The sequence below is a fragment of the Pelecanus crispus genome, chromosome 22, assembly GCF_030463565.1.
Source record: "Pelecanus crispus isolate bPelCri1 chromosome 22, bPelCri1.pri, whole genome shotgun sequence".
NCBI lineage: Eukaryota > Metazoa > Chordata > Aves > Pelecaniformes > Pelecanidae > Pelecanus > Pelecanus crispus.
In genome coordinates, this window is record NC_134664.1 from 4,328,205 (window position 1) to 4,353,284 (window position 25,080).

General features: G+C 48.5%; 2 protein-coding genes across 2 annotated transcripts; one reads left to right on the top strand and one right to left on the bottom strand.

Annotated features, from left to right (window-relative positions):
• Positions 1-1,717: 1,717 nt before the first annotated feature.
• Positions 1,718-3,643, top strand: S100A11 (S100 calcium binding protein A11). The gene is made up of 3 exons (XM_075724307.1): positions 1,718-1,779; positions 2,915-3,052; positions 3,339-3,643. Exons 1-3 carry the CDS (start codon positions 1,777-1,779, stop codon positions 3,483-3,485), a joined length of 288 nt encoding a protein of 95 aa, XP_075580422.1. The 5' UTR covers positions 1,718-1,776; the 3' UTR covers positions 3,486-3,643.
• Positions 3,644-3,711: 68 nt separating this feature from the next.
• COPA (coat protein complex I subunit alpha) lies at positions 3,712-25,007 on the bottom strand. Its single transcript, XM_075724308.1, has 33 exons — positions 24,968-25,007; positions 24,661-24,774; positions 24,113-24,186; positions 23,724-23,804; positions 23,347-23,423; positions 22,764-22,873; positions 18,666-18,775; positions 17,991-18,090; positions 17,264-17,399; positions 16,740-16,822; positions 16,018-16,168; positions 15,530-15,596; positions 15,349-15,424; positions 13,213-13,295; positions 12,096-12,235; positions 11,093-11,178; positions 10,528-10,666; positions 10,023-10,185; positions 9,778-9,924; positions 9,298-9,487; positions 9,080-9,175; positions 8,616-8,704; positions 8,251-8,374; positions 7,877-7,966; positions 7,681-7,790; positions 7,411-7,488; positions 7,137-7,205; positions 6,775-6,911; positions 5,998-6,184; positions 5,803-5,913; positions 5,422-5,583; positions 5,127-5,321; positions 3,712-4,800 (listed from the first exon to the last, which is right to left on the bottom strand). Exons 1-33 carry the CDS (start codon positions 25,005-25,007, stop codon positions 4,741-4,743), a joined length of 3,675 nt encoding a protein of 1,224 aa, XP_075580423.1. The 3' UTR covers positions 3,712-4,740.
• Between the last annotated feature and the right edge of the window lie 73 nt (positions 25,008-25,080).

The window sequence follows — 25,080 nt, forward strand, 5'->3', positions numbered from 1 at the left end:
TGCACAGGGCGATGCTCTCAGCGATGCCCCCTTCGTGCGCGTGACAGTCGCACATCGTGGTGACAAACATATGGCGGCACAGATGGTCTGTCTGCAAACAGGGCCAAAGCCTTGACTGCAAACACACACAGCAGCAGCAAGGAACGGAAACCTCCTGAAATCCCCCACTGCAGCCAGGACGGGGCTGGGCCACAACCCCTTCTGGGATTTGCTCTTGCAACGGGGGAAATACCGCTTGCCCCTCTGACCAGCTCGTATTTTATTGCTGAGGGGGCACAAAAAGGAGTTTGCAAAATGCAGGTGGAAGCGCAAAATCCAAGGAGAAGAGCAGCACATTTCCTGCCCTCAGCTCCCAGGTTTGGAAAATCCTTTTGATTTACTTGGACTGAACTGTTTGCAGTTTGGGAGGGGTTGAATGGGGGTGGGGGAGGAAGTACTTTTTCCCCAGTGCATGGGAAAAAAAAGAGAGTTTAGGGGCAGGAAATTGGGGCAAGAAAGGAAAATATATTGGGGACAGTAGTCCCCCCGATTTGCTCCTTCCCTTTCTCCTGCTCTATGCTGAGGCACAGTCTCCAGCAGGATTTCCTAAAGAGCCCCGTCCCTGGAAGCTGTCCCAGATCCTGGAGCACATCCTGGCTCCCACGCACCGTGGGGACAGCCCCCCTTACCCCAACCTCTCTGCTCCAGGCTCCCCCTGAAGCTTTTGGGGAAACACGGCAGCGCCCAGGGCTGGGAGTCAAAGGGAAATCCGGCCCTGGGTGGGCGATTCTGCGTCAGCGCCGGTCGCAAAGGCGTGGAGACGGGTGCCGTAACCATGGGACGACTGCAAAACATGGGTAAACACCGCGCGTCCAAGCAGCTTCCCTCGCTCCCGGTGGATGGGGAGCGGCCGGGCAGCGCAGCCCCCTGTGCTGGTTTCTGAGCAGCACAAGCCCCGCAGCCCCCGCCCTCCCTGCCCTGAGCTATTCGAGCTCACCACTTGCCTTTCTGGTGCCTTTTGGGTGCCTCCTCTCCCTCCTCCACCTCCACGTCTCCCTGTTTTCAGCCCCCCGGGGCCTCTCGCTCCGCAGCGGCGAGAGGATGGCCAGCCCTGGCGAGGAACTCAGACCGGCACCGCTGGGGCCAGATTCTGGCTCGTGCCAGCTCCCGGCACAGCACCCCAACCCTACAGGGCTGCCTTCCCCCCCTCTGCACCGCGAGAAGGTTACAAGGTGCGCTCAGCGAAGCTCAGCGGGTGGGATCAGTCGGCTGGAGGGCACAGCAGCCCCAGCTGCGTGGGCAGGGGAACGCTGCCTGCCCACCTGCGCCTGATCTGCCTTTGCCGGCATCGCTAGAAAAGCTGGGGAAGCCCAAATCTCACCCTAGCAAGAGAACGCTGAGGATGCTGCAGGTAGCAGTGAGGCAGCCCTGGGGCAGCGGGGCTTAGCCCTGACCCTGGGGAAGAAACGAAGGGAGCCATAAAGGGACGAGTGGCAAAGGACCGAGGGGCAAAAATGGGTAAGAAGGAGAAAATGTGAGCGTAAATAACTGTAAAGACTCGAGCTGAGGAAGGAAAGGGACAGAGCGTAGAGGAGGGGCCCAGCGTGTTCCCGGGGACCGCAGGCATGTCCAGATCTGCCGTTAGAGCTGACGATTGCCCAAGGGGGCTGAGTCAGGGCCGGCTGCGCCGGGAAGGGCGGTGGCTGCGGGGCGAGGCTCATAACCACCCCGGCTCCTGCTTCGCCACATCGCACCGCAGCCGTGCCGAGGACAGAGCCCCCTCCTCGCACCCCAGCCATGGTGAGCGAGCCGGGACCCCGGGACGGGGAGGGAGAGGACGGAGGGGGCAGGAGGGCGACGGCAGAAGCGCGTTTCCCGCAAGCGGCCCCAGAGCTGAAGGCGAGACGCGCTTTGGCACGGGAAAGCGCAGGCAGGGCCAAGGGCTGAGCTAAATCTCTGCAGCGGATGGGGCCTGGGCACGGGAGGAGGGCGCAGAGCTAGCGAGGGAGGGCAGAGGGCCCCTGCGGGTGTGGGGGACCAGGGGGTGGCATTTGGGTTGTGTGTGTCCCCCCCCCTTCCCTCCTCTCCCCTTTTTTCCCACTGATGCTTCAGACTCAGGGCTGCAGCTCTGCCTCCTCCGTCCCGTCCCCGCCGGCGCTAGGGTCGTGGGTGCAGAGGAGCCCAGAGCCGAGGACCTGTGGCTGAAGGCGGAAGCAACTCCACTCCTCTCGCGTTAACCAAAAAAGGCTGAAGCGAGCAGGGCAGGATGTGGCAGGGAACCCCCAGGCTGCTGAGCTTAGGCAGGGAGGGGCGAACCCCTCCCAGCTCTCCCCACGCTGCCCTTCCCCAAAGCCTGGAGCCACGGGGAGGGGAAGGAGCCCCACGTCCCTCACCTTGCCCCGTCCATCCCCACCGGAGAAGCTGACAGGCCAGCGCTCCGTGCCTGGCCGGAGGCAGTAGTTTGGGGAGCCAATTCCGCTTGCATTTTTCTCTCATGACTCAAGAGTTTCTCCTCTGTCCAGACAGGGCAAGGGGAGGGAAAGGGAGAGGCAGCCTCATCTTGCCAGATAAGCAGCCCCAGCCAAACCGTGCTGGAGACCATGGAAAAAAAATACCCAGCACATTGCTGTGGTTGCAGCGCAAGCTTTTCCCAGTCCAGGACACTCTGCTGGGAGCTGACATCTCCCCAGGGGATTTTCCATGAACCACTCCCCAATCCTTTGGGTCCCTCCCACACCACAGTGCTGTGCCAAGGCATCAGAGAAATTACTACCAAAGAAAAATGCAGCCGGACTGGTTGGGCATAGGCGACTCCTTGAGGAAAGCAGTTGCAGGAGGCCCCCCTCAGCCCAGCCTTCCTCCAGAAAGAGTCTTGCTCTTCTGCAAGCCCAGAGCTCCCTGCAATGCTCGCCTGAACTTGCTCTTGCTCCTGCAGCCCACGGAGACTGAACGCTGCATCGAGTCCCTGCTGGCCGTCTTCCAGCGGTACGCGGGGCGCGAAGGGGACAACCGCACACTCTCCAAGAAGGAGTTCCTGGCCTTCATGAACACCGAGCTGGCCGCCTTCACGAAGGTGAGCAAAATCCAGGCTAAAAAGAGCCTCCTGTAGCGTGCGCTTCAGCCCCCGGGGACAGCAGTTAAAGCCTCTGCCCCCACAAGCGCGGTGGGGTGGGCAATGGGAAGAGCTCGTCGGAGCGCGGCCTGACGAGACTTGGCCTGAGTGAATTCTGCCTCCCCCTGCCAATCCCTCTCCACTGGCGACGAACTCGGCAGCTGCGGTTCCATACCTGGGGCGGTTCAGCGAGGGGCACCTTTGCCTCGAGGCAGACATCGATTCCCATCTCTTTGGTCTTTTGCAGAACCAGAAGGACCCAGCTGTGGTGGACAGGATGATGAAGAAACTGGATTTGAATAGTGACGGGAAGCTAGACTTCGCGGAGTTCCTGAACCTCATCGGGGGCATTGCGGTGGCCTGCCACGATACCCTGGTTGTTAACGCCCCGTGACCCTAGCCCTGGCTGCTGTGTCTCCCCCACCACTGTGAACATTCCTCGAACAAGACATACAAAGCTGGAAGCAGTGCCCTTAACAGGGTGACATCCCCATTCCTCATTTTCATGTGTAAAATAAAAGGTTTAAAATCCTAACATAAGGCATGGTTTTATTTCAGCATCATAAGTGAGGAGAAAGTGCTAGAAAAGTAGTCCAGCCACAGGGGGAAGCAGAATCTCTAAGTCCTACCCTCCGCTTCTCCACTGATGCAAGAACACGCGTGTTTTCATCCTTGTTGCTACCCGAAACTATGATCTGCCTGGCTTTGGAGATCCTCCAGCCTGTTAAGTACCACGGGGAAAGGTACAGTAATACTAAAGGGTACAACTACAAAAGGTAAAGGCAAAGACAGGAACATTACCAGTAAGGATAATTTGAGTAGTGGCAACAGCAATAGCACGCTAATAATTAGCAGAAACAGCCCCTGCTGGCATGATACATTATTTCAGGACTACAGCCTCCATTTTCCAAAAACTTCAAAACCCTCAAAGTCTGGTAGTTTAAGAGTGCAAAAGTGGGGCTTGTGGAGGTGAAAAGAGGAAATGAAATCTAATCTCTCTTCCATCTCAGTAAGACCAACTAAGCTACAAAACAGGAAGACAGTCAATTTACTTTATTAATGAGAGAAGCTGATTATTTTGTGAAACGTTGCTAGGACAACAAAACAAAAACTCATCACTAGCACTTGGATAGTGAGCTGCTCTCTTGCCACTTCCGAGGGGAGCAGCGCAGCCCCCGAGCAGGGCAGGCTCTCCGCTGGCCCCGGTTCCAGACAGTGACACCTCCCTGCGAGAGCCAGGCTCGGCTCTTCCTGCTGTCCAGGCTGCAGCAGGGTCTTCGAGCTCTTCTTTCAGCAGCCCAACATTAAAGGATATAAGGGGCAGTTTCTACGGAGCACACTGTGTGGTAACCAGGGCTCAGCAAGAGCCGCCCTTTACCCTCTGGAAAAGATTTGCCTTGAGGCAACGGTACGTAGAAACTTCACATCAGCTGGATCTGGGGACAGGAGCGCAAGTCGCTACTACTCGGAAGCAGCAGAGAGTCTCACTACAGCATTCCTGGGGGGGAAGAGCAGGTAAGACACGGCACAGGCACGGCTACGGTAGGGAGACTAGACTAGAAGCTGGAATGGTGGGAGGTGAAAGTTTCCACACTGTGCTGTGAAATGGGACCATTTCCCTCCCATCTCACACCTCCCCAGGACAGTTCCTAGCGGAACTGGAGCGGGCTGATCCGCAGCCCGATGACATCTTTGCCGATCTCCGTCACCTGAGGAGTAAAAGGGAGATGATTAATGCTTAAAAGCAACTCAACAGCCCAACCCCACATGCAGCATTCAGAACCTAGACGGTTCTCGAGAACGCACGCTGCCGATGACTGCAATGTCAGTCCCTGAAGGCAGCATTTAAACTACACAGTATTTCACAATTCCCAAACTGTTCCACCTCACATGCCAAGTCCTCTGACATTCAACCTGACCCACAACCCATGCCAAGTCAGTTTAAGGGGAGCATGGGGGAAGCTGCTGAAGGGGATTCTCAAGAGAAACCTCAGGGGCTAGGAGCAGGTGGCAACAGACGTTGAGACTCCCTTACTGTAGTGACGCGGCAGATCTGCCCATGGAACTCGGGGCAGTAGCAGGCTCCACTGAGCGGACACTTCTCCACAGGTTTGCCACGATAGATGGGTCGGTAAGAGGCGGCACAGATGTCAAAGGGGTTGTGCATGTCATAGTTGAGCTGGTAGGTGTCAGTGGGATTCTTCTCACACGCTGACAAGATCTTGCGAGTCTGCAAAAAGCAACCACATCGACCAGAGGGGCAGCTAGGAACCATTCCAAACAGGGTCTGCCACAGCAGACGTTTCTGCCCGTGCACCTCACAGACGTACCTGCTGGGCCACCTCAGGCTTTGGACCCAGCTCCAGGAGGCGACGGGCAAAAGTAGCAGCTGTCTTGAAGTTTTTGAGTTTAAAAAAGAGGTTGAGAGCAGTACGCAGCACCAAGATCATGTGGACGGGCTGCAGGTTGGAGTGGGTGAAATAGGCCGCCATCTGCATTAGGGAGAATGAGGGAAAGCAGGCATACAATCACTACCAAACACGTGAATAACCGGATGCCCTGAAAATGCTGCAAGAAACCCCTCCCAGGTAATCACTGCCACATCTGCTTTAAAGGAGGAAATGGCAGAATTCAGGGTTCCCAATGCCTTTTAAACCCAAAGGCTGCTCCCCCCTCATCTCCCTCATAGTGAAGAAATTCAGTTTCTGTACCTCGCAGATTCGCTTCTGCTGCTCCAGGGTCTCCTTGGGCAGCTTCTTCCGCTCAATTTCCATCGAGAGTCCTACAATATACTCCCGGCAAATGGCTATCAGCTGCTGGGCCTTTCAGAGAGGGAGACAGAGTCAGGCATTCAGCCTCCTGCCCCACAGGCATGCAGACAACGCGCAGAAGAGTCTGCCTCTCACCTCAGCAATCTCCTGCTTGTTGTCCACCACCAGCAAGGGCACACTGAGCAAGATGGAGCGGAACTTCTCCACGGCCTCTTCAAACTTGCCGGCTGTAGTGAGCTGGTAGCACAGCTGCAGGCGCTGGATCAGGTCGTTGAGTTTCAGTCCAACGGCAGGGAGGGCGTTCTTCAAGCCAGCTTCTTTCCTGGGGGCACCAAAAAGGGGTCAGGGGTACAAATGAGACCACTGCAGAGGCCAGCAGAAACACACACACTATCAGCTCAACTCCAACTTGTCAGAAATGTTTTGACCTAGGGCCATGCTGGTTGTCTTTGCCATTAGCTTAGCACAAAAGACATCTGTGCTTCCATAATTCTGCCACCCACAATGCCCAGCTCCCTCTGCAGTAGCGCAGGCTGGGAAGTCTGGCTCATTTTTCTACAGTGGCTTCCAGACACCACTGCAAAAACACACCTGTGGTTCACTAGATGCCTCAGACCAGCTTTGTCAGAGGCAGAGCATTAGTGCTAGAAAACACAGGATCCCAACTGCCTCATCCTGGTTTCAGTCCCTAAAAAAAAAATGCAAGCAGCTCTTTAACATCTTTACACCTAACAGCAGGCAGCAGAAAAATCCTACTAAAGACAGAGTGTTCCCTGTTTATATCCAGCAAATAGGAAGGCTCCTGCCTTCGCAACAGAGGGAGGAGACTTTGTAGCTACAACTGTCTAGGAGTCTGGGAGGCATATGGCACAAGGAAAAGAGCACAGAAAAGGAGCTAACCCAGTTGCTTACCAGTTGCGATGTGGGTATCCATACATGGCAGGGAGACATGGCAGGGCTTGGTACGTCGTACGGCCACGGGCATAGGTCTGCAGGAACAGCTGCTTGTAGGGTCCGAAGTTTGTTACTCCTACCTGGTCATGGAGGAGCTGAAAGAGACACATCGATCTGCTGAGTAAAAGTCATCCAGGGCTGTACAAAGGCCGCACAGACATCACTCAGGCTCACAGCACCTCTTATTTTATACACAGAGAAAACAATGCACAAAATTATTCACAAAATGACACAAAACAAAGCTTCAGACTGGATCAGACAAAAATACATGGGGACAAGGGCACAGTCTTTTTTCCCTAGAAACTCCAGGGGAAACTTACCCTCATTGCTGTCTCAAAGGAGCCTGCCAGGATGTGGTCAACAGGAAGCTGAGAATTGTTACACCACACCTACAAGGACAAAAGGGAAACATATACAAGAGGAACTGTGTATATGCACGCATTTGTCTTCCCTACCCTCATCACCCCTACCTCCCCCTTAATAAAGTTCCTATGCTGTGCTCACAGGTGAGTTTTAACAAGGACTGAACCCGAAAAGAGAAGCACCAAAGTACAAAAGTTTCTGAGAAAGACAATCCAAGACTTGTGCCACTACCTGAGCTGGGCTGGTGCCCTTGGTGGGTGGCACAAAGAATCCATCCTCGGCTGCTCCTGCCGGACCAGCAGGAACATCCTGGGGGAACACACAGAGCAGTGATTAGTGTGGAAGTTTCCAGTACGCAGATGAAATCAGAGCTGGCCATAGCTGTGGTGACCGAGTCTCTGAAGAAGCCCAGAACACATCTCTCCCACCACCGCAACCTGTCATTGCCTTCCCAAGTAACTACAACTGGGCTACTTAAGAAGCCTCCCAGAAGCCTCCTACCAGTTCAGGGGGAAGATCCAAATCTTCTTCGACTTCCCATCCACCTCCTTCTTCCTGTCCTTTACCTAGACCTTCCTCTCCAAAGCCCTCTCCAGCATCCACAAAGCCATCTGCATGGAGGGGGTAGGGGGGAAACAGTCAGAGCTCTTACACAGGCACACACGCTTCTCCAAGAAAAACTCTTGGATTCACCCACCTTCATCCAGCTGCAGTTCTGCATCTTCTCCCCAGCCTTCGGTGCCAACAGTGTCGATATCAATATCAGCAGCCAAGGCACCCCCTTTGCCTACAAAAAGGGTAGGATCCTTCATTTACTCATCTCTGAGTGGGTCAGGTGTTAAGCAAAGAATTATGTTAGGCCAGCGCCCTCCCCTCCAATTGCCAAGTCCCATCTTGTGCTAAAAGGCCAAAGATTTGAGAGATTTGCCAAAGATGGCGTAAATGCCAAGCTGGATTCCAACCTCTGCTAGTAGCACACAACAAATCTGAGGTTAACAGCAACAGTTCAGGAGCGACGGAGACAAGTATCTCCATTCTGCATATCCCAGCTTAATGCAATTTTCCAAATACCTTTGCTAGCAATTGTTCCTTCGAAGAACCCCTTGGAGACAGTCAGCAATGGCCAGTTGGTGTCCAGAGGCATGACAGGAGCAGGAGGCTGCAGCAGCTTTGCATTGTGATCAATGTCTGGAATCTGAGCAGAGAGGAGCAGAAAACAGTTAAAGGCTACATAAGGAAAATCCCATTCTTTGACCTACCCACCTCCAAGCAGCACAGTCTCAAGCCTGACAAGCAGTGACTGGAATGGAGATGGTTCCTCCCTCCCAGAAAGGAGCTGCCTAGCTAGTCACACTAACACCAGATCCCATTGTCATCTTCTTCCCAAACTCTAGAACTCTTGTAATGAAGTAGGAAGCATTAGTCAGTTTGCTAACCGTTTCCTTTTCAGGATCAAATGTTTCCTTCAGGCTTTCAGCTTCCTCATCCAAACCATGAGTTGCAGCCGTGAGATAGGCCAGGGACTCTGAAACGAGATAAAACTAACATGAGTGCATGTCCTTCACTGCCTAGAGAAAGAAAACTTCTCACACCAGCACACATGGCCCCACTGTCACAAAGAAAAGATTAGCAGCATACCAAGGTGTAGAATCACACCTTTAGGGGCGTCACTGGATGTAGGACTAGAATGTGCAGGCAATGACTGACCATTTGAATATGCTCTACAGTTGATTCAGGTCTCCTGGATGATATTCTAGCTCTTGGGTTACTTTCTGCTCATCTGATTCAGTTTCTCAGGCAAGAGATTATGCTGATCTGCCTGCAAAAACTACTACTCATCCCAACAACCTCTCCAGCTTCTCCCCAGCCCACAGGGACATGTTAGTCTGATACTACTCACTTTGCCCACAGTTCTTCAGGATCCTCACTCTCTCTGCCACGTCTCCTAGATACAAGGCATTCTGGTAGTGGCCACTCATATCTTTACGGATCTCAGCTAAACCAAAAGAAAAAAAAAGTCACAATAGCTTTGCTGTTCTTGGCCTCCACTGTGATGCCGCTCATTTCCTCTGGGAACGACACTCAGATCCTCTTATCTCATTCTTCTTTGCCACTCACCTATCTTCATCATCTTCCGAAGCTTCTCCAGATTGCCAGTGATGAGATAGAGGAAGGAGAGCCTATCGAAGTTCTTGGTGCGCTGGTAGCACATCTCCACAATCTGGTGATTTCCCTGCAGCAACGCCACTTCTCCCAGCTTCTCCCAGCAATTCTTGTCATCCAGAGCTTTCGCTGCTTCCAGAGCAATCTAACAAGAGAATTGATGTGGTTACAAAGGCTTTGCAGAAAGCAGTTTCCTCTGCAGGCTTCTGTTGATAATACCCGTGATGGAAAGCACAGGATTACAAGGATCACTGCACTAAATCACGCCCCCAGCTGAAGGCCTGCACCTTAGTAATGCTGCTATCATCCTCAACCCTATCACTCTCAACTAATACTTCTTCTTCCCAATACTCCTCCTCCTTGCAGCAAAAAGTCAGGTTTGCAAGCGATGCCCCAAAGGACACGCCTTTCTCACAGCACCGCCTGCCACCTCACCTCAATGTTGCCACACTCCAGTGCCAGGCTGAAACGGGTCTTCTCGTCCTTGACAAAGTGCAGGGCCACCTCTGGGTAGCCCTTTTTCTGCAGGTAGGCAATGATGGACTGGCCCACAAGCTTAGCATTCCTCACCATATGCAGCACCTGCAAAGAAAAGGCCCAGGCACTGAAGCTGTCAACAAATTCTCTTTACCCTCAGGTATAGGCCAAGGCAGAGCGCAGGGTTTCTCATGTCTCCTCACCTCATCATACTTCCTGTTGATCAACGCCAGCTTGAATTTGAATTCTGTGGGATCGATGGTGAGGACCCTGGGGCGGCACTCTCTGTCCAGGCAGTACACGTTGTTCCCCTTCACGCGGGTAACGTAGATAGGCAGGTCCAGGGTGCGGATAATTCCATGATCCCTATGCCAACAGACGCGTGACATGCGTGCCAACACACATCCGTATGACTACATTCCCTACCTCAAAGGAGGCTGAACACTCTGTATGTTATTTTAGCCTCCATTATAAAAGCAAGCCCCAGTCAGATGAACAGTGCAGCCATCCAGCCCAGCGATAAAATACCAGTGCACAGGGTAAGCAACCAAACATGAGTATTTAGCTATAGCTGTCTTTGGGTGTGTCCATGCTGCAATAAAAGTGCTGTTTCACAAGCACCAGCTTTGGTGTCTGCCAAAAAAACCCCACAGTAGTCTGCTCAAGGCCTGCCAGTTCAAGGACTCAGTGCACGACTCCCAGACTCACCCTGTAGTGACAGCATATTTGATGTGATTGCTGGTGGTATAGATGAAAACACCACTTTCATCCCAGGCACCGCTCTTGACACGGATGTTTTCATGGATGTTACACAGTGACTCCAGCTTTCTGTTGCAGATCATGATGGCTGGAGAGGAAAGCCAAAAAAAGTAAGGCTAGGGAACCCTTTACTGTTAAACACCTGCCTCTGAATTACGGCTTCTCTCTCCATAGTCCCAGCAACAGGAACTATATTCAGTGTCAGACACTAAGGAGATGATGGCAACCACAACTAAATTGTCACAATCTGCCTTTGTTTTATGAAAGCGATTAGCTGGATCATTTTGAGGAGTGCAAGAAGCCCTCTGTTTTACAAGCCTACAGAAAGATTTTGCTGAAGAGACAAAGTGGCAGGGCCCACACCGTGAATGTCTTCAGCTGCACCTTCACTGCTAGCCATGGCACTGAATGGTTTCTCTAGCAGGCCATGCTAGCAGGGACTCTGCTCCCAGCCAAGGAAGGAGCTCACGTGCACGAGGATCCAGGTGAGACACTGTGCCCCCGCACCACTTACCGTGCTTAGCCAGCAGAGCTACATGGGACATGTCAGCCGACCAGATGACATATTTCACCTTGGAGATCTTCACTGAGGCCAGAGTTCTGGGAAAGGACAGCACTGACATCAGAGTGCAGAGCTGAACAATACCCCTCCACAGCAAGCTCTGCGATCAAGCTCTCTATGATAACTAGCAGTGCCCTATAGCCTGGACCCAGTCTGCAGATGCTCTGAAGCTCCTTTTTGCCATTCTGGAGCTCTAAAATCATGAAACAGAACTGAGTGTCTCTGCAGTCCAGTACAGCAAAACAAACCTCTCTCCATACTGTGCAATAACAAATACATTCGAGTCACAACTGACTTCAAAACCTAGATTTCCAAGGGGCTTTTAGGGATAGATTTAACAGAACGAGGGAAATAAGGTATTTCCAAGCAGCATTTGCATTGTTTAATTTACTTGTAACTTTCCCAACAATACTAGAAAGACAAAGGCATACAAGTAAGGAAATGAGGCAAGTTCTGGGACATAAGCAATCAACATACACTGTATCTATCTGCAGATAATCCAGAACCTTCTCAAGCCTACAAAGATGGCCAACTCCTTGCCTGTTTCTTTGTGGCTAGCAGCACGTATACCAGCACAAACATGCTGCCAAAAGAGCATTTTGAGCCGATATAAAACCTAAGGGACAAGACATCAGGCAAGCTTAGCTTGATTGAGTTTGGGTTTTTTGATTTCTCTCCACTTTTATAGCACCCGATTCTGTAGTCACAGGATTTACAAGGGTATGGCACACATCTCCCTGTGATCAATGGCATGATGCCTGCAGCATAAATCGCACCTTGGCTATGTTTACACTCTGCTCTTCCTAACAGTTGTTAGCCGTGGTTTGGATCAGTCTGATGCAGCCTGCAGCTGATGCTAAATTCTGGAGTGCATTAATAGCTATTACTTGTCCCCAGAGGGCATACGCCAGCAGGATTACAATATTAAAACTTCTCCCGGCAGACTGGATCTTACCGCTTCTGCTGCACGTCAAAGAGGGTGATGGAGTCTGCATCTCTCAGTAACAGGTTCCCTGTGCCAGCATAGAAAATCTCATCACAGTTCGGCACCTGCACCTTCTTCGTGATCTCGTTCTTCAGGTTTTTGATTAGGATCTGCCATTTGATGAGAGGAAATGTTACAGCACAGAACAGTTAGGTAGATTCTACAAAGAAATTTAGGATTGTTTTAACTCAGAATTTTTGTATAGCTGAACCACAGTAACAAGAGGCAAAAATAAGAGCTGCAGCCTTTCTCAAAGCAGGATCAGACTTTATCCTGCTAGAAAACCCAACCACAAGTTTGCCAGGGTGCAGACACAGTATATCCTTTCTTTTCAGCCCCTCTGCTGTCATTACTAGCCGGCTGATACAGTTTGCAAGCCCTCTCTACAATGAGCGTATGAACAAAGTAAATATTAGGGAAAAGTGAGAGAGGACACAGTATAGACAGAAAAAGGAAATAAGGCAGTTGAGAGGGGAGAATGGCAAGTGGAGAAGGGGAAGGCAGGGAGGAGTAACAGAATAGGCATGAAATAAACTTGAATTTACTAAGCCAGAAAACACCTTGAATTAAAAGAAGAAAAAATACAGTATGCTGCATGGGGCAAAGAGCAAGACTTTTCTTCCCCTTCACATCAAGTAAATTCAGGCAGGGGAAAGCTTCCATGACTGTCTTTCCCCCTTCTTCCTCCTACTGCACTCCACAAGTGAGAACAAAGAGCTTTATTAAAAATCTAACCTGTATTTTCACCATTTCCCCATTACTTTCATGCTACGAAAGTGGCCTGGGTGGCTTCACAGTACTGTTCTGCTCAGCTTTCATTCCTGAACTCACCTGCTGTAGTGGGCTTCCAGCAACTGAGCTAAGATTTACTGTCAAAGAAGTTAAATAATATTTAAACTCATTACATTTTCACTGTATTATATTTCTTCGTGTATGCCTGCAGCCCACTCTCTACTGACAATGCTTTGCCAGTCTATTTGGATCTCCAATAATTCTGTTAACCCAACCTCCCCGCTTTCCATCTGCATGCTTCCAAATGACAACACACCCCGTTAAAAAGATGACCCTATTAAGCTTGTCCCCTTACCGAATGCATGCGATCCAGGACTGCAAAGCGGTTACGAGCTACCCACACAGCTGTTAGCCCGGAGGAACGTTTCCCTTCAGGGGCTAGGGAGAGCAAAATGCAGGCAGTGAATAAAACCTCTGGCAGGCTCTTACAGCAACACATTAGTCAGTCTTGTTTGATCCCATCTTGGCTGTTGTAGCTGCTTCCTACTAATTCATGTTTAACCTGAGGCTATTCAGAAGACTCATTTCCTCCCCTGATGTCCTTTCAGATCTCAGTGTGGCCAGCGCCAGCCCTTCTCTCCAGCCAAGGCACAAGACAAGTGGCTGTCTGCACCGCCAACGCCACTGCTTGGCGCCGACGCGGGCCATCCTGGGCGACAGCACCGTCTGTCAAGCTAACGAGCAGAGCCTTGCTGGCCAAACGAACTGAGCAGCGAGGGTCCCGGCTTCCATGTAAGCCCCCCTCTCTCTCCCCACTGCAAACTGATATGACGAGCTGGAGGAGAAAGGCTGCACTCTCCCCAGCGCGCAGCTGTTCTCCCAGTTTTAAAATGCTAATACAAACACAGCACTCTGCACGTCAGACAGCACAGAAAGAACAGTACTGCAGGACGCACTTCTGATGCGGAGAAGGCTTTCCGCAGCAGCAGAAGGGAACAGAGAAGTGAAGTGAGAGAGCTGCTGCTGTTTTGGTAGAATACAATTTTCTTTAGTTCTCAGCCCCTTTTCTCACCAGTCCTGCTGCTCGACACGAGCGTTTTTGGAGACTCACACACTAGACCAAGTGTTATTTCACCAAGCATAGTGCCATTTGTGGCAGATCTACATCCTAACAAATGATCATTTAAACCTGACTGCCTCAGCCCTCATTTACTAGCCAACACAAGAAAGATTTGTCTGAATTCAATTCCCAGCTCTGCTTGGGGTTTTCTGACAGCAACTTCACCTGTTTTTCCAAATCTCTGCAACTCAGCATTTTTACTGGCTTTGTCTTTAACACTGACTGTACATCAGGCAGAAAATGATTGAAATATATTACCCAGAAGACTGTTAAAGAGTGACAAGAAAGCATAGCTTCCCTTGTAGGTCAGGTAAATAAGCTGAAGGACATGAGGATGATAACTCCAAGGCACATGTTAAATACCTACAGTCCTGGGAGATCATCAGAAGGCTGCATATACAGCAGCAGAGAAAAGAATCACCAGGAGGATTTTATGCTATTCTTGAAAATGCATTAAAAGTGCATGGTTTTCATGAGGCCTAGATGTTTCTTCCTCTAGAAGAAGAAGAAGGCCTTTCCTCGTTTAAATGTCACAAGCTAGGTGTCCCCAGACAAGTCAGCTTTGAACGTGTCAGACTGAATATCTGAAATATATTCAGCAACATTTAATCTCTATAAAGTTACTAAAAAGCTCCCTTTCTCTTTCTCTCTCCAAATACACCTGCTGACTGTACTCAGCAAAGAAATCTTCCCTTCGTTAGACCCACAGAAATCAATAAATCTACGAACAAGTGAGCTGGATTCCAGTCTAACTCATTCATCACTCCCACTCATTTCAAAATCTTTACTGCCGTGACGACAGAGGCAGGAGGAACCAGCTGGAGTTTCAAATCCCAAATGGAACTCATAGTTAGGAGAAAGAATTATTTTCTTTTCTCCTATATCATGTTTTGACTTGTAAATTGCACAAAACTGATCTGGAATTTGCCGAGAGGAAGAATGACTACTGGCACCCTGGCACTGTCACTTTTACAGCCACTTTTCAGAGTATAAAATCTCTTAGAACAAAACATATCTGGTTAAAATCCATCTCTGTTGACAAGCCAGGAAGGCTGCCTGCTGTGTTGAAAGGGAAAACGGAAAGTTCCTAATAACAAAATTATAAAATATATATTTGTAGCAGTAAAAGTTTGGGATGAACATGAATTTTTCAAGTCAGTGTAGTGTGATATAGTGAGCAGGAAGCCTGCCAAATGATGTGTGCTGCAGGGGCATTGGGAAACACGGAGAGAGAGTCCAACAAGAGAGGCTTAGAGAAATGAAGCTTTTTTATATATAATACACATACACACACAGTTGGAGAGCGGAGGAGGGGACAGTTACACAGTAATAAACACTCACAAGGATTAATGTGAAATAAGAAATGCCTACCATCCGGATTCTGGGAGTCTGCATCCTTGGGAATGGTGTATAAGTCATAAGTGCTGTTCTCTAAGTTGCTGGCTCTCTGCAGAGAGGGGGAAAAACCCACTTTGAGATAGGATTTCACAGAACCAACATTCACAGCCTCGTGGAAAGTTCTTTAGCACATTATGCAGCAACACTGACTTACTGTGCAGAGAAGGACAGCATTCTCAGCTGGGTTGTATGACATGTTGAACACAGGGAACTTGGAACCACTAAAGAGTCACGAAGGGAAGAGAAAGTTAGAGAGGACCAAGATTATTTCTACGAAAGTCACCTTCTGATAAACGCTCTTCATTTTCTGAAATATACCAAGTACCAGAAAAGCTCGGTTTTGATTAATTTCCTGAATTAAAACCACTTGGAAACACTGCAAGAACATCAGCATTTCATAAATGAAAGAGCTGGCATTTCAGTTTGAAACTTAAAACTAGTTAAAAAAAAATTCTATCTACGCACAGATAAAAATTGACCTAAAAACCTTCTTGTAGGCTTTGTGAGTTCATCTGACAGAACAGTCAGTTGAAACTGAGGTATGTGAATACAATAATACGACCTCCCTCTAAGTGAGAAACCAACAAGGGATTCAGGATACTGGCAACACCTCTCGTAACACGTTAAGCACCCATCTCCTACCTGCGCAGCTGCATGACAGCAACGTCTTTTGAACTGTTGAAATCAAGCTGGCGGAGGAAACGGTCCTTCACGTAATACAACATGTTCCCATGCACAGCATAAGCAGGCCTCTCACGCTCCAGTTTGAACACAATCATGCCACCATCATGGCCTGAGAAAAGGCATGCGAGAATTCAAACATGTGAATTAAACCCTGTGTTTTTTCTCATTATGAGGATGACACTATCAAGCCCTTCAAACCAAGAAAGAGCCAACAAAAGTCATAACCAATGACTGCCAGCCACGTCTGCTACTCCTCAGCCTGACGGAAATAAGTGATTCCAGTTCTTTCCTAAGGGCCCACCCCCTTCAGGTTTCCTCATAAATCTTAAGATCTGACACTCTTCTGGAAACACTTTGCCTCGCTGTCACGCATTTCTTTAAGCGTTAACAGTCCAGCGTGGGTTCCCCTAGGATCTGTCCCATCCCTTCTTAGCCTTAGAGCATTTAGCCAGTTAATGCAGAGGCGATCCTTGTTCTAGCTTTGAACTACAGCTGATACAATGGATTGTGTTCCACTAAATAACGATCTTTTCCCTATGATACATTTAATAAAAGCATCTGCAAGTCAGTGTGTTCTGCAAAGCGTGCTAAAGAAAAGCAAATCCTATATGGATTTCCTGTATGGAATACATTTTCTCTTCACAGCAACCTGTCAGACACCGTGCAGGAGCTTTTCTTACCTGCAGCAAAGAGGTTGAGGTTGGGATGAGCAGCCAATACCCAAAAGCGATCATGATCACGCCGAAAGGTCTGGACACCCGTGCTAAATGTGCAACAGAAGGAATAAGGAATATAAGCAAAATGGAAACTTTGGTGTAAACTTCAGTTCCCAAAATGAAGATCCTAAGCTTTGCCATACAGACCATCTCTAGCATTCAGCACAAGGAGTCCACTAAGAGTTCAAAATACTGTATTCAAAGCCTTCTGTCAAATAATATAGTCTAATTTAACATATTTTCTGCAGCAAGTCAGACAAGTCAGCCCTCCTCCACTTGCTTTCAGACAATTACAAGCCTTGCTCTTAACATGTGTCTCAGAGGGACAGGAAATGTGAAAAACATATGACTTCTCACTCGTGAATTATCACTAGCACTGACGTTTTAAGAACTGCTAGTGTTCAGTTTCTCCAAGAATAACTGTATGTCTTTCACATGTGTAAATACTTTCACAGTAAGATTGAGTCAGATGCTTGACAAGCACTAACCGTTTAGACATATCCCAGACACGGATGCTCTTGTCTTCCGAATTGCTGAGGATGAGCTCCTGCCGCGGGTGAAAGACGGCGCACGAGACGTTGTTGTAATGCCCCCGGCAAGTGTCAACCTCCCAGGCCTTCGATTCTAACCAGAAGCGGAAAAGAATGAGGAAAATAATGCTTAAACAGGTTAAGCTCTGCCATAGCAGAAGCGCAGCAAGCACTGTATTATAAAGCGAACTACATTGGCCTCCAGTTACTATACTGTTCTCTGCAATTTACATTTATGATCTCTCTCTAACCACTAGCACAGCTCACCGAAGAGAAACAGATAAGCCAGATTACTAAAGAGGTGCTAAGAATTGCGTATAGTATAGCTGGACTGAGCTGACAGAAGCACAACCATTCCTGACAGAGGGCTTCTGGCTCTCGAATCATCTCCCTTTCTTATTCCGTTGGTGCATAGTCAAAAAACTTCAGAGTCAAGTTCTTCTACTCCTACAAGCTTCTGCTCAGCAGTGTGTGCAAATCAAAAGAAGCTAGAAGTGTTTGCTAGGGAACTTAGCTCTCCTCAAAGTGTAAAAGCCAATGCTGCTTGGGATCATTTACCACTCTACCATACAGACACGTCTGCAAAGCATAAATTACCTCCACGTTCAGCCTACAGATGTTCAAACATAAATTTCAACTCTTAACCCGCTCTTCCCTGTGTGCTCCCCCTGGAGAATCCTCTTACCATTCATCCGCCAGATCTTCACTTGCCGATCATCAGCTCCCGACACAATAAGTGGCATTGTGGGGTGGAAGGCAGCCCAGTTTACCCCACGATCATGGCCCTACATGCAAAGAGAAAACAAGTCACTTGAAGCAATGTGGCGACTGAATGAAATAAGCAAGGGACGAAGCAACGAAGACTGCAGACAGGGTTGCCAAGCCACAGTTTTCACTATTTTTATACACCATGTTGCTCACACCGAATGCTTAGATAGTAAAATGATAGATGCCCGCAACAATAAGCTTTGCAGATACCGTTCTTTGCCAGTAGAGCAAAGCTGAAGCTCGGCAGCAGAGCTGCACCACTTCCTAGCTTTAACAAGCCATTACAGAAGGCTGTCTCTACCATAATCTCCTCTGTTGCTTCCAGTAACACAAGGTAATAACATCCGCTATTTAACTGAGCTTCTGGCTGTACAGAGAAAACTGTACCTGTTTGGTTACAGTGCAAACTTCTCCTGATTTCAGATTTTAAACTCAGAAAAAGTAAAGCTATAATCTACAAGAGCATATAACTCTATAGAGCCGAGTCATGTGTTTTAACTCTTTTTCCCTCTGCTATTTTTCTGAGCTTTTAGAGGATCATTTGTGTATAAATCTGAAAAGACTGTACTGCACACACATATTGACACTGTACCTCAAGAACGTGCTTCACAACCGCATCTGTTGTCCCAAACAAATCCACCCCTGTTATTCCCCTGACATCCGATTCCACAGCTCCAGGGGACAGGTTCTTCTTCCTTAGGCCTTGTGGAACAAAGAGCATGGAGAAGCAGGGGTGGAGGAAGCAAAAATTACATTATCAGAACAATGTTTCTAATTCAACAAGAAGTTGAGCACTCTCCTGTGCTGTTTACACACATCTTCAGGTGGAAACTGGGAACTTGGCAGAGTGGAAGAGGGTGAGAAACATCCAGGACTCCCTTCTACTTCCTCCAAAAGCACAAGCTCAGATTAGACATACCAGCAGGAAAGTCTGCAATGCAGCAAATCGTACAAAGGACCACCTCAGCTCACTGGGACGCAGACAGCGGCACCTCAGCAAAGAACCGACAAATTCCAATTTCTCTCCCTCTCACCCCTTTGCTAATCTGAGCTTGCACCTTTCAGGGGACCCTCACCCATGCCACTTCAATGACCTCTCGGTTATGGATTTGGACAATCTGCCTGGACAAAAAATATTTTCAGGAGCTAAAGCTATATGAAACAAAGCCTGTTCCCGCTTCTGAAGAACACTAAGTCCTCCAAGTTAAAACAGATCTATATCTCCTACCTGTCCTCAAAATGCAGTGGAACACAGTAGGGAAAGCATGAATCGGAAAAAGCCTCTCCTCTGACAGTGCACAGGGAAAAGACTGTAGATACAACACTAAAACACAACTCAGAAAATACGCTTTTCCATTTAAAAATACTTGGCCCAAGGATGCTATCATGAAACTTATCAAGGATAAGAAAAAACTGTCTAGGATAAAAGTAGAATTGCACCAGTATGGATGCCACCAGAGAGGGAAGTGTAAGGATGAAACAAACAATACTGAAAAAAAAAATTATTATTTTCTTGTTGCAATTCTGATTCCCAAACTCCTCGTGGATTAACAGCTCAACATTTCAACAACCTCTCTGGTGAAGTTAGTCTAATGAAACCAACATGTTAAGCAGCGTCTCACATCAAAAAGCACAAATGCTCAGCACACTGAGTGAGGTGCACATACAGATGGTCCGGGTAACAGTGAAGGACTTGAATGGCTGAGTAGATACTTCTACAAAGCTGACACAAATTACCCCAGAAAGGAGGAATAAAACATACGTAATCCAAGACAGATGAGTGAATAAACACAAGGCTTTCAGAAGAGAAAATACTTGAGCCTTTGGCAAGCCAGTGGAACAGCACTGGGACACAAGTGGAAAATTTCTGGCGTAACTGCACAAATCGAGAGGAAAGGCAGGACACTCACAGAACACACCAGCCTCCTGTGTTGCTCTGGGGAGGGGGCAGGGACAGAAAAGGGGCTTGTCGCAGAAAGGCAGGTATTAGGCATTCTGAGGACAGCTGTTAAAAGAAAAAAAAACTGAAAAGGAGACTCAGCTCAACATGCACACGAGCACTCAGGAGAACAGGTATTAAAATAACCAGAGTAAAGGGGGAACATGCTAACTGTGAATGACAAGTTGCAAGAGAGAAGGAAGACAGACAGTCCTTTGCAAATTCTTTTGCTTTATTCTCTTCTTCAATGGAAAGTAAAGAGGGCTCTTGGGTACAGACTCTTTTGTTGCTGGGCTCAGATTCCTTCCTGTCCCTGTAATCCATTCGCATTCAGTGGGCGGTTAGAAAAGCGCAGCAGAGGCTGAAGTTGTACTGAAGGTTTTGCCAGCCATCTACATACACCTGGTGAGGGTGCTCAAGGAGAAGCAGGTCTACAGATGCTACTGGGGACTCAGCTCAGGTCCTCCCAGTCCCAGGGCTTCTCAACATTGCCAGCCCAAACCCTCAGGTGATCCTCATTTAAGCTGGTCATCCAGATGGACTAAAACAGAGCCCTGACAGAAAAAGGAAGTTTCCTGCCAAGCATCAGACATCGACATTTGCCAACCATGAGTAAGGTTAAACAAGAGTTGGTGTGTGATGTTACAGCACACACAAAAGCACTCTGATCAGGGTAAGATGACTAACACCCTCCTCGGGAGTTAATACTTATAAAGAGACAGAGAAAAAGAGAAGATTATTTTGTAGTTTCTGCAGGTTAATGTCAGCGTCATGAGCAAAGACTTCATTCCACAGCACAGGTGAATAATACAACACAAATGTTCATGCATTTTAATATATATAAACAAGCTTATTCTGACTGCATTCACACAGTCTCTCTCAGGAGATTAGCAGGAAACAGACCCTTTAACCTTGAGCACACTTCTTTTACATTGAAGATCCTTTAACAGGAGGTTTCAAACCAAGGAGCACTACCTATATAGGAATTCAAAACAACAGGGCCATCCTCACATTCCAGTGCCCAGTCTGGGTCACGGTCCTCATCCCTCACACTCTCTGCTGAGGCTGCCAACAGAGCTGACAGTTTTGGAAGGAGGATTTTCAAATGCGACCTTTAAACTCATTTAACTGAGGGCATCAAAGAACCAGTGCTCATAATCCCAAAACCTGCTGAAAAAAAATTCCCACTGATGTCAGCAGAAGCTGCAAGTTAACAGCAGCACTCAGAAATGGGAGTTAAAGCTCAACACCAAATGATGCTCTTTATGACTAGGATTATATGCATAACAGACATCAGACAAAATGGGGAAATAACCCTTCCCAGGAGACTGCTAGAGCCAGAACAGAATCCTGCTAAGGACATAAGTCGTTTCGGGGAAAAATTGGGGAGTGGAATTGTATTTTGAATCCATTTCTCATCTCTCTGTAGGTTTTTCCACACACCAGTATTCTCACAGTGTCGTGTCTAACTGGAGCGACAGCTGAGTCAATAATTCAGCATGTCTCTAAAACCCCTCATCACATATCAGCTGAGGAAAAAAGGTCTGTACCATCTCCAAACCAATTTGGCAGCTGGAACTCTGCTGAGAGAGAGTGTTTGTGGGAGAATGCAGCAGCAAAGCTTACTGGCAGAATAGCTGTTAAATTCCCCATGCTGGCAGTACAGAGGCAGGGACAGATTTTAAATAACCGGGATATCCTGTCCCCAGCCCCTACTGTTGACACAGCTGGCCATGTCTGAGCGTGTACTACAAATAACGCAGCGTGCCCAACCAAAACTGCAATGGCGAGAGCGGCAGGTCAGATGAAGTCTGCCTCTAGACTAGTTTATGTTTTAACACCACCAGTACTGCCCCCGCCTGCCTCCCACCAATCCATCATCCCCATCTAATATTTTCTTTATTTCTAGCTTTTCATTTAGGGATCACATCTCATTCCATTAAGTCACCTTGTGGCCTAGGTATAACTAAGAAATAGCTAAGATGTCAGCAAAGTACTTCGGAGTTTTGACTTGCAACTCCTGCTCTGATCTTTAGGCCACACGTCATTTTATGAAATGGTCAAGCAGACTAAAAAAGTTGAAAGAATTCCTAATAATATTATCTTCCTGTCACCCCACAACTAGGCTACAAAAAAAAAAAAAAAAAAAAAAACCAAAAAAAAAAAAACCACCCACCAAACCCACACAAAAAACCAAAACACTGCCCTTTTTGCAATCCAGGCACAGGCCTTTTTATCTTTCTCTCAGAACAAATGACTTATTCTTGCCTCCAAGAGTTTTTCAAAAGGATAAAGGTGATCCAGAAATTTCTAAAATCCTCCTGCAAGTCTGGCACGTGCAAAACTGATCAGTTGACAACACTATGTCCCTTCTGACAGCAATATTCATTGCCTATATTGGCTATAAAATCAGACTGGGAGATTAGCTTACAGGATCTCTGTCTTTAGAGGATTTTTTGGCTGCACAAAGCTACAGCTCACCTCATCTACTGTTGCAGAAGTCTTGCTTTAAGCAAAAGGGTGGACTCGATGACGCCCAGAGGTCCCTTCCAGCTAACATCCTGTGACTTTGTGGAAACTGAGGGGACGAGGTCCCCGTCAGTAATTTCCTGCCTGAGGCTCCTGCAGTCTACAGGCTGCTCCTCCTGCTCTCAGATCCGAACCACTCTTTCCTGCCTCACTTGGCTTTCAGCAATTGCAGTTTTGAAGTGGGCTTTGCCACTGGGTACCCCCTTGATCTGGGCAGCTCACCAGAAATATCCCAAACGCGCACAGTCTGATCCAAGCTGGCTGACACTACCAGGTCCTCAGAGGGGTGAAACTGGGCACACATCACATAGTGGTTGTGTCCTGTCAGCACACTACAACAAAAAGGACAGAAAATACCATTTAAACATAAGAGATATTAATACACATTCCAATTTGCACCAACAGCAATAAGCTCAGTCTCAGGAAGGATGATGAGGAATATAGGATTGCTAAACACCACTCTTCAAGAGTCAGCATGACTGAACACTGAGCGCATCTGTTGCTACAGAGAGCATTCAAGGGCCGACTTTCTGAGATCAACAACTTCACAGGCTTCGGCACTGACACATATTATTTTAAGCTCAAAAAATTTTCAACCAAACAAGATGTGAATTTATGAATACAAGTCTAGCGGCATCAGAATAAACGAGCAAAAGACAACACTGATGGAAACACTCCTAACTGATCAATTCTCTTTGTCAGCTCTATTCCTTCAACTAAGCACGGCTTCCACTTGAAAACAACAGGTGAAGACAGCTCGCCCCCAAACCATGCAGTTATTTTTTAAAGCAACCATTGATTTTACCAAACACAAGTTCTGGACTGCCAGTTCCAAACCCGAATGGTCTGGTCATCAGAAGCACTCAAGATCCAGGGATATTCCTAAAAAGACAAAGTATTCTGTATACGAAGTAATACACACTGCAGACATTCCCTCCCCACATGGTATTTTCCAGCTGTCCCCAGGAATGACCCTTTTTAAATCTCATTTAAGATCTTGGAAGCAGAATTTATGCCTCCTACACCTCTACAGAAGGCCACCATATCTGGAGCAGCCTCATACCAGCAAGTCCAGCACAATTACTTCAGCAAAGATTCCCATCCAGGGAAAAGCAAGAGATTTCCTTTCACACACAAAGGGAGCAGGCACCCATCACCGGAGTAAGTACTAGAGGAGCTTACGTGGTGGAAGAAGGTAGTGCGAATATAATCCAAGTGCCCAAGCAGAGTGAAGAGACAACGGCGCAATTTGTAATTCCAGACCTGCACAACACAGAAGCAGAACAATGATGGTACGTGGCACCGCCTCCTAGATTTTTTTGTGTGCATTCTCACATTTCCATTGACCTACAAGCCTCTTCCATTTTAAAATGTCTTTCTAATGCAAGCTACAAAGAGACTTTACCTGGCTGCAGTTAACTGTAATGTCTCTGCAACAGGAGACTCGCAATTCCCAAACACTGTTTCCCACCCACCCACACTCTTTCTCATCTTTTAACTGGTTTCTCTGCACATTCCCTTCCCTGGATGATGCCTTTTAGAGAACAAGAGCTAAAGGGGAAAAATTTTACCTTTATTTTGTAATCATCACCTCCAGAAACAAACAGGGGCTGCTGTTTGTGGAAGTCAATACCTCGAACGGGTCCTACAAATAGGAAGAGCAGGTTGGACACAGCAAGATGGCTGACAGCTGGAGCAGTCCCTTATACCACTTAGAGACTACAATTTGCATACCTCCTCACTCCTGTCACTATCGATAAACTAAGAGCTTCAAAGCAACCACAAAAAGTCACGTAACAGTCTGAAATCCCATTCCCAAACCTGTTCCTTTCCATCAAGATGCCTGCAGCAACCCATCACAAAACACCCAGGCCCTTCAGATCTGTATTTACAGGTTCATTTTCATACCAGAAACAAAACTACTACCCCACCTTATGCATGTGCGAGCAATGTTCAGAGCCAGCAAACTGGCCACAAAGAAACACAGGCTAAAGCAGAGAGGATCTGAAGTCAAACAGGCAGAAGCCTCAGCAACACTTCAGCAGAACCTCCCTTCCTCCCCTCGCACCCTAGTCTTCCTCCACAAGCAGGTCCCAACACCTCCCCCCAGCACACCGACCGTCGTGCTCGTCGAATTTGTCGATGAGGGTGCACATCCGGTAATCCCACAGCTGGATGACGCCATTGTGCAGGCTGGTGAGGATCCATGGCCGCTTGGGGTGAAAGCTCAGCCCTGCCGAGGCACAGAGAGACGTGACAGCGAGGCCTCCGCGCACCCGGGAGCCCAGAGGCCCGGAGCAGCCCTGGGGGAGCCGCCCACCCCCCCGCTCAGGGACCCCAGGGCCGGGCGGGAGCTCCCGGCTCGGCCTCCCCGGGTCCCCAGGGGCTCCCGGCCCGGCCCGCCCCGAGCCCGCACCCGCCGCTACCTTTCACCCGGGCCGACTTCGTCTCGAACTTGGTCAGCATGACCCCCCGCCCCAGCCCTCGGCACCGCCGCCGCCCCGGCCCTCCACGTCGGCGCCCCGGAAGTGCCCTCAGC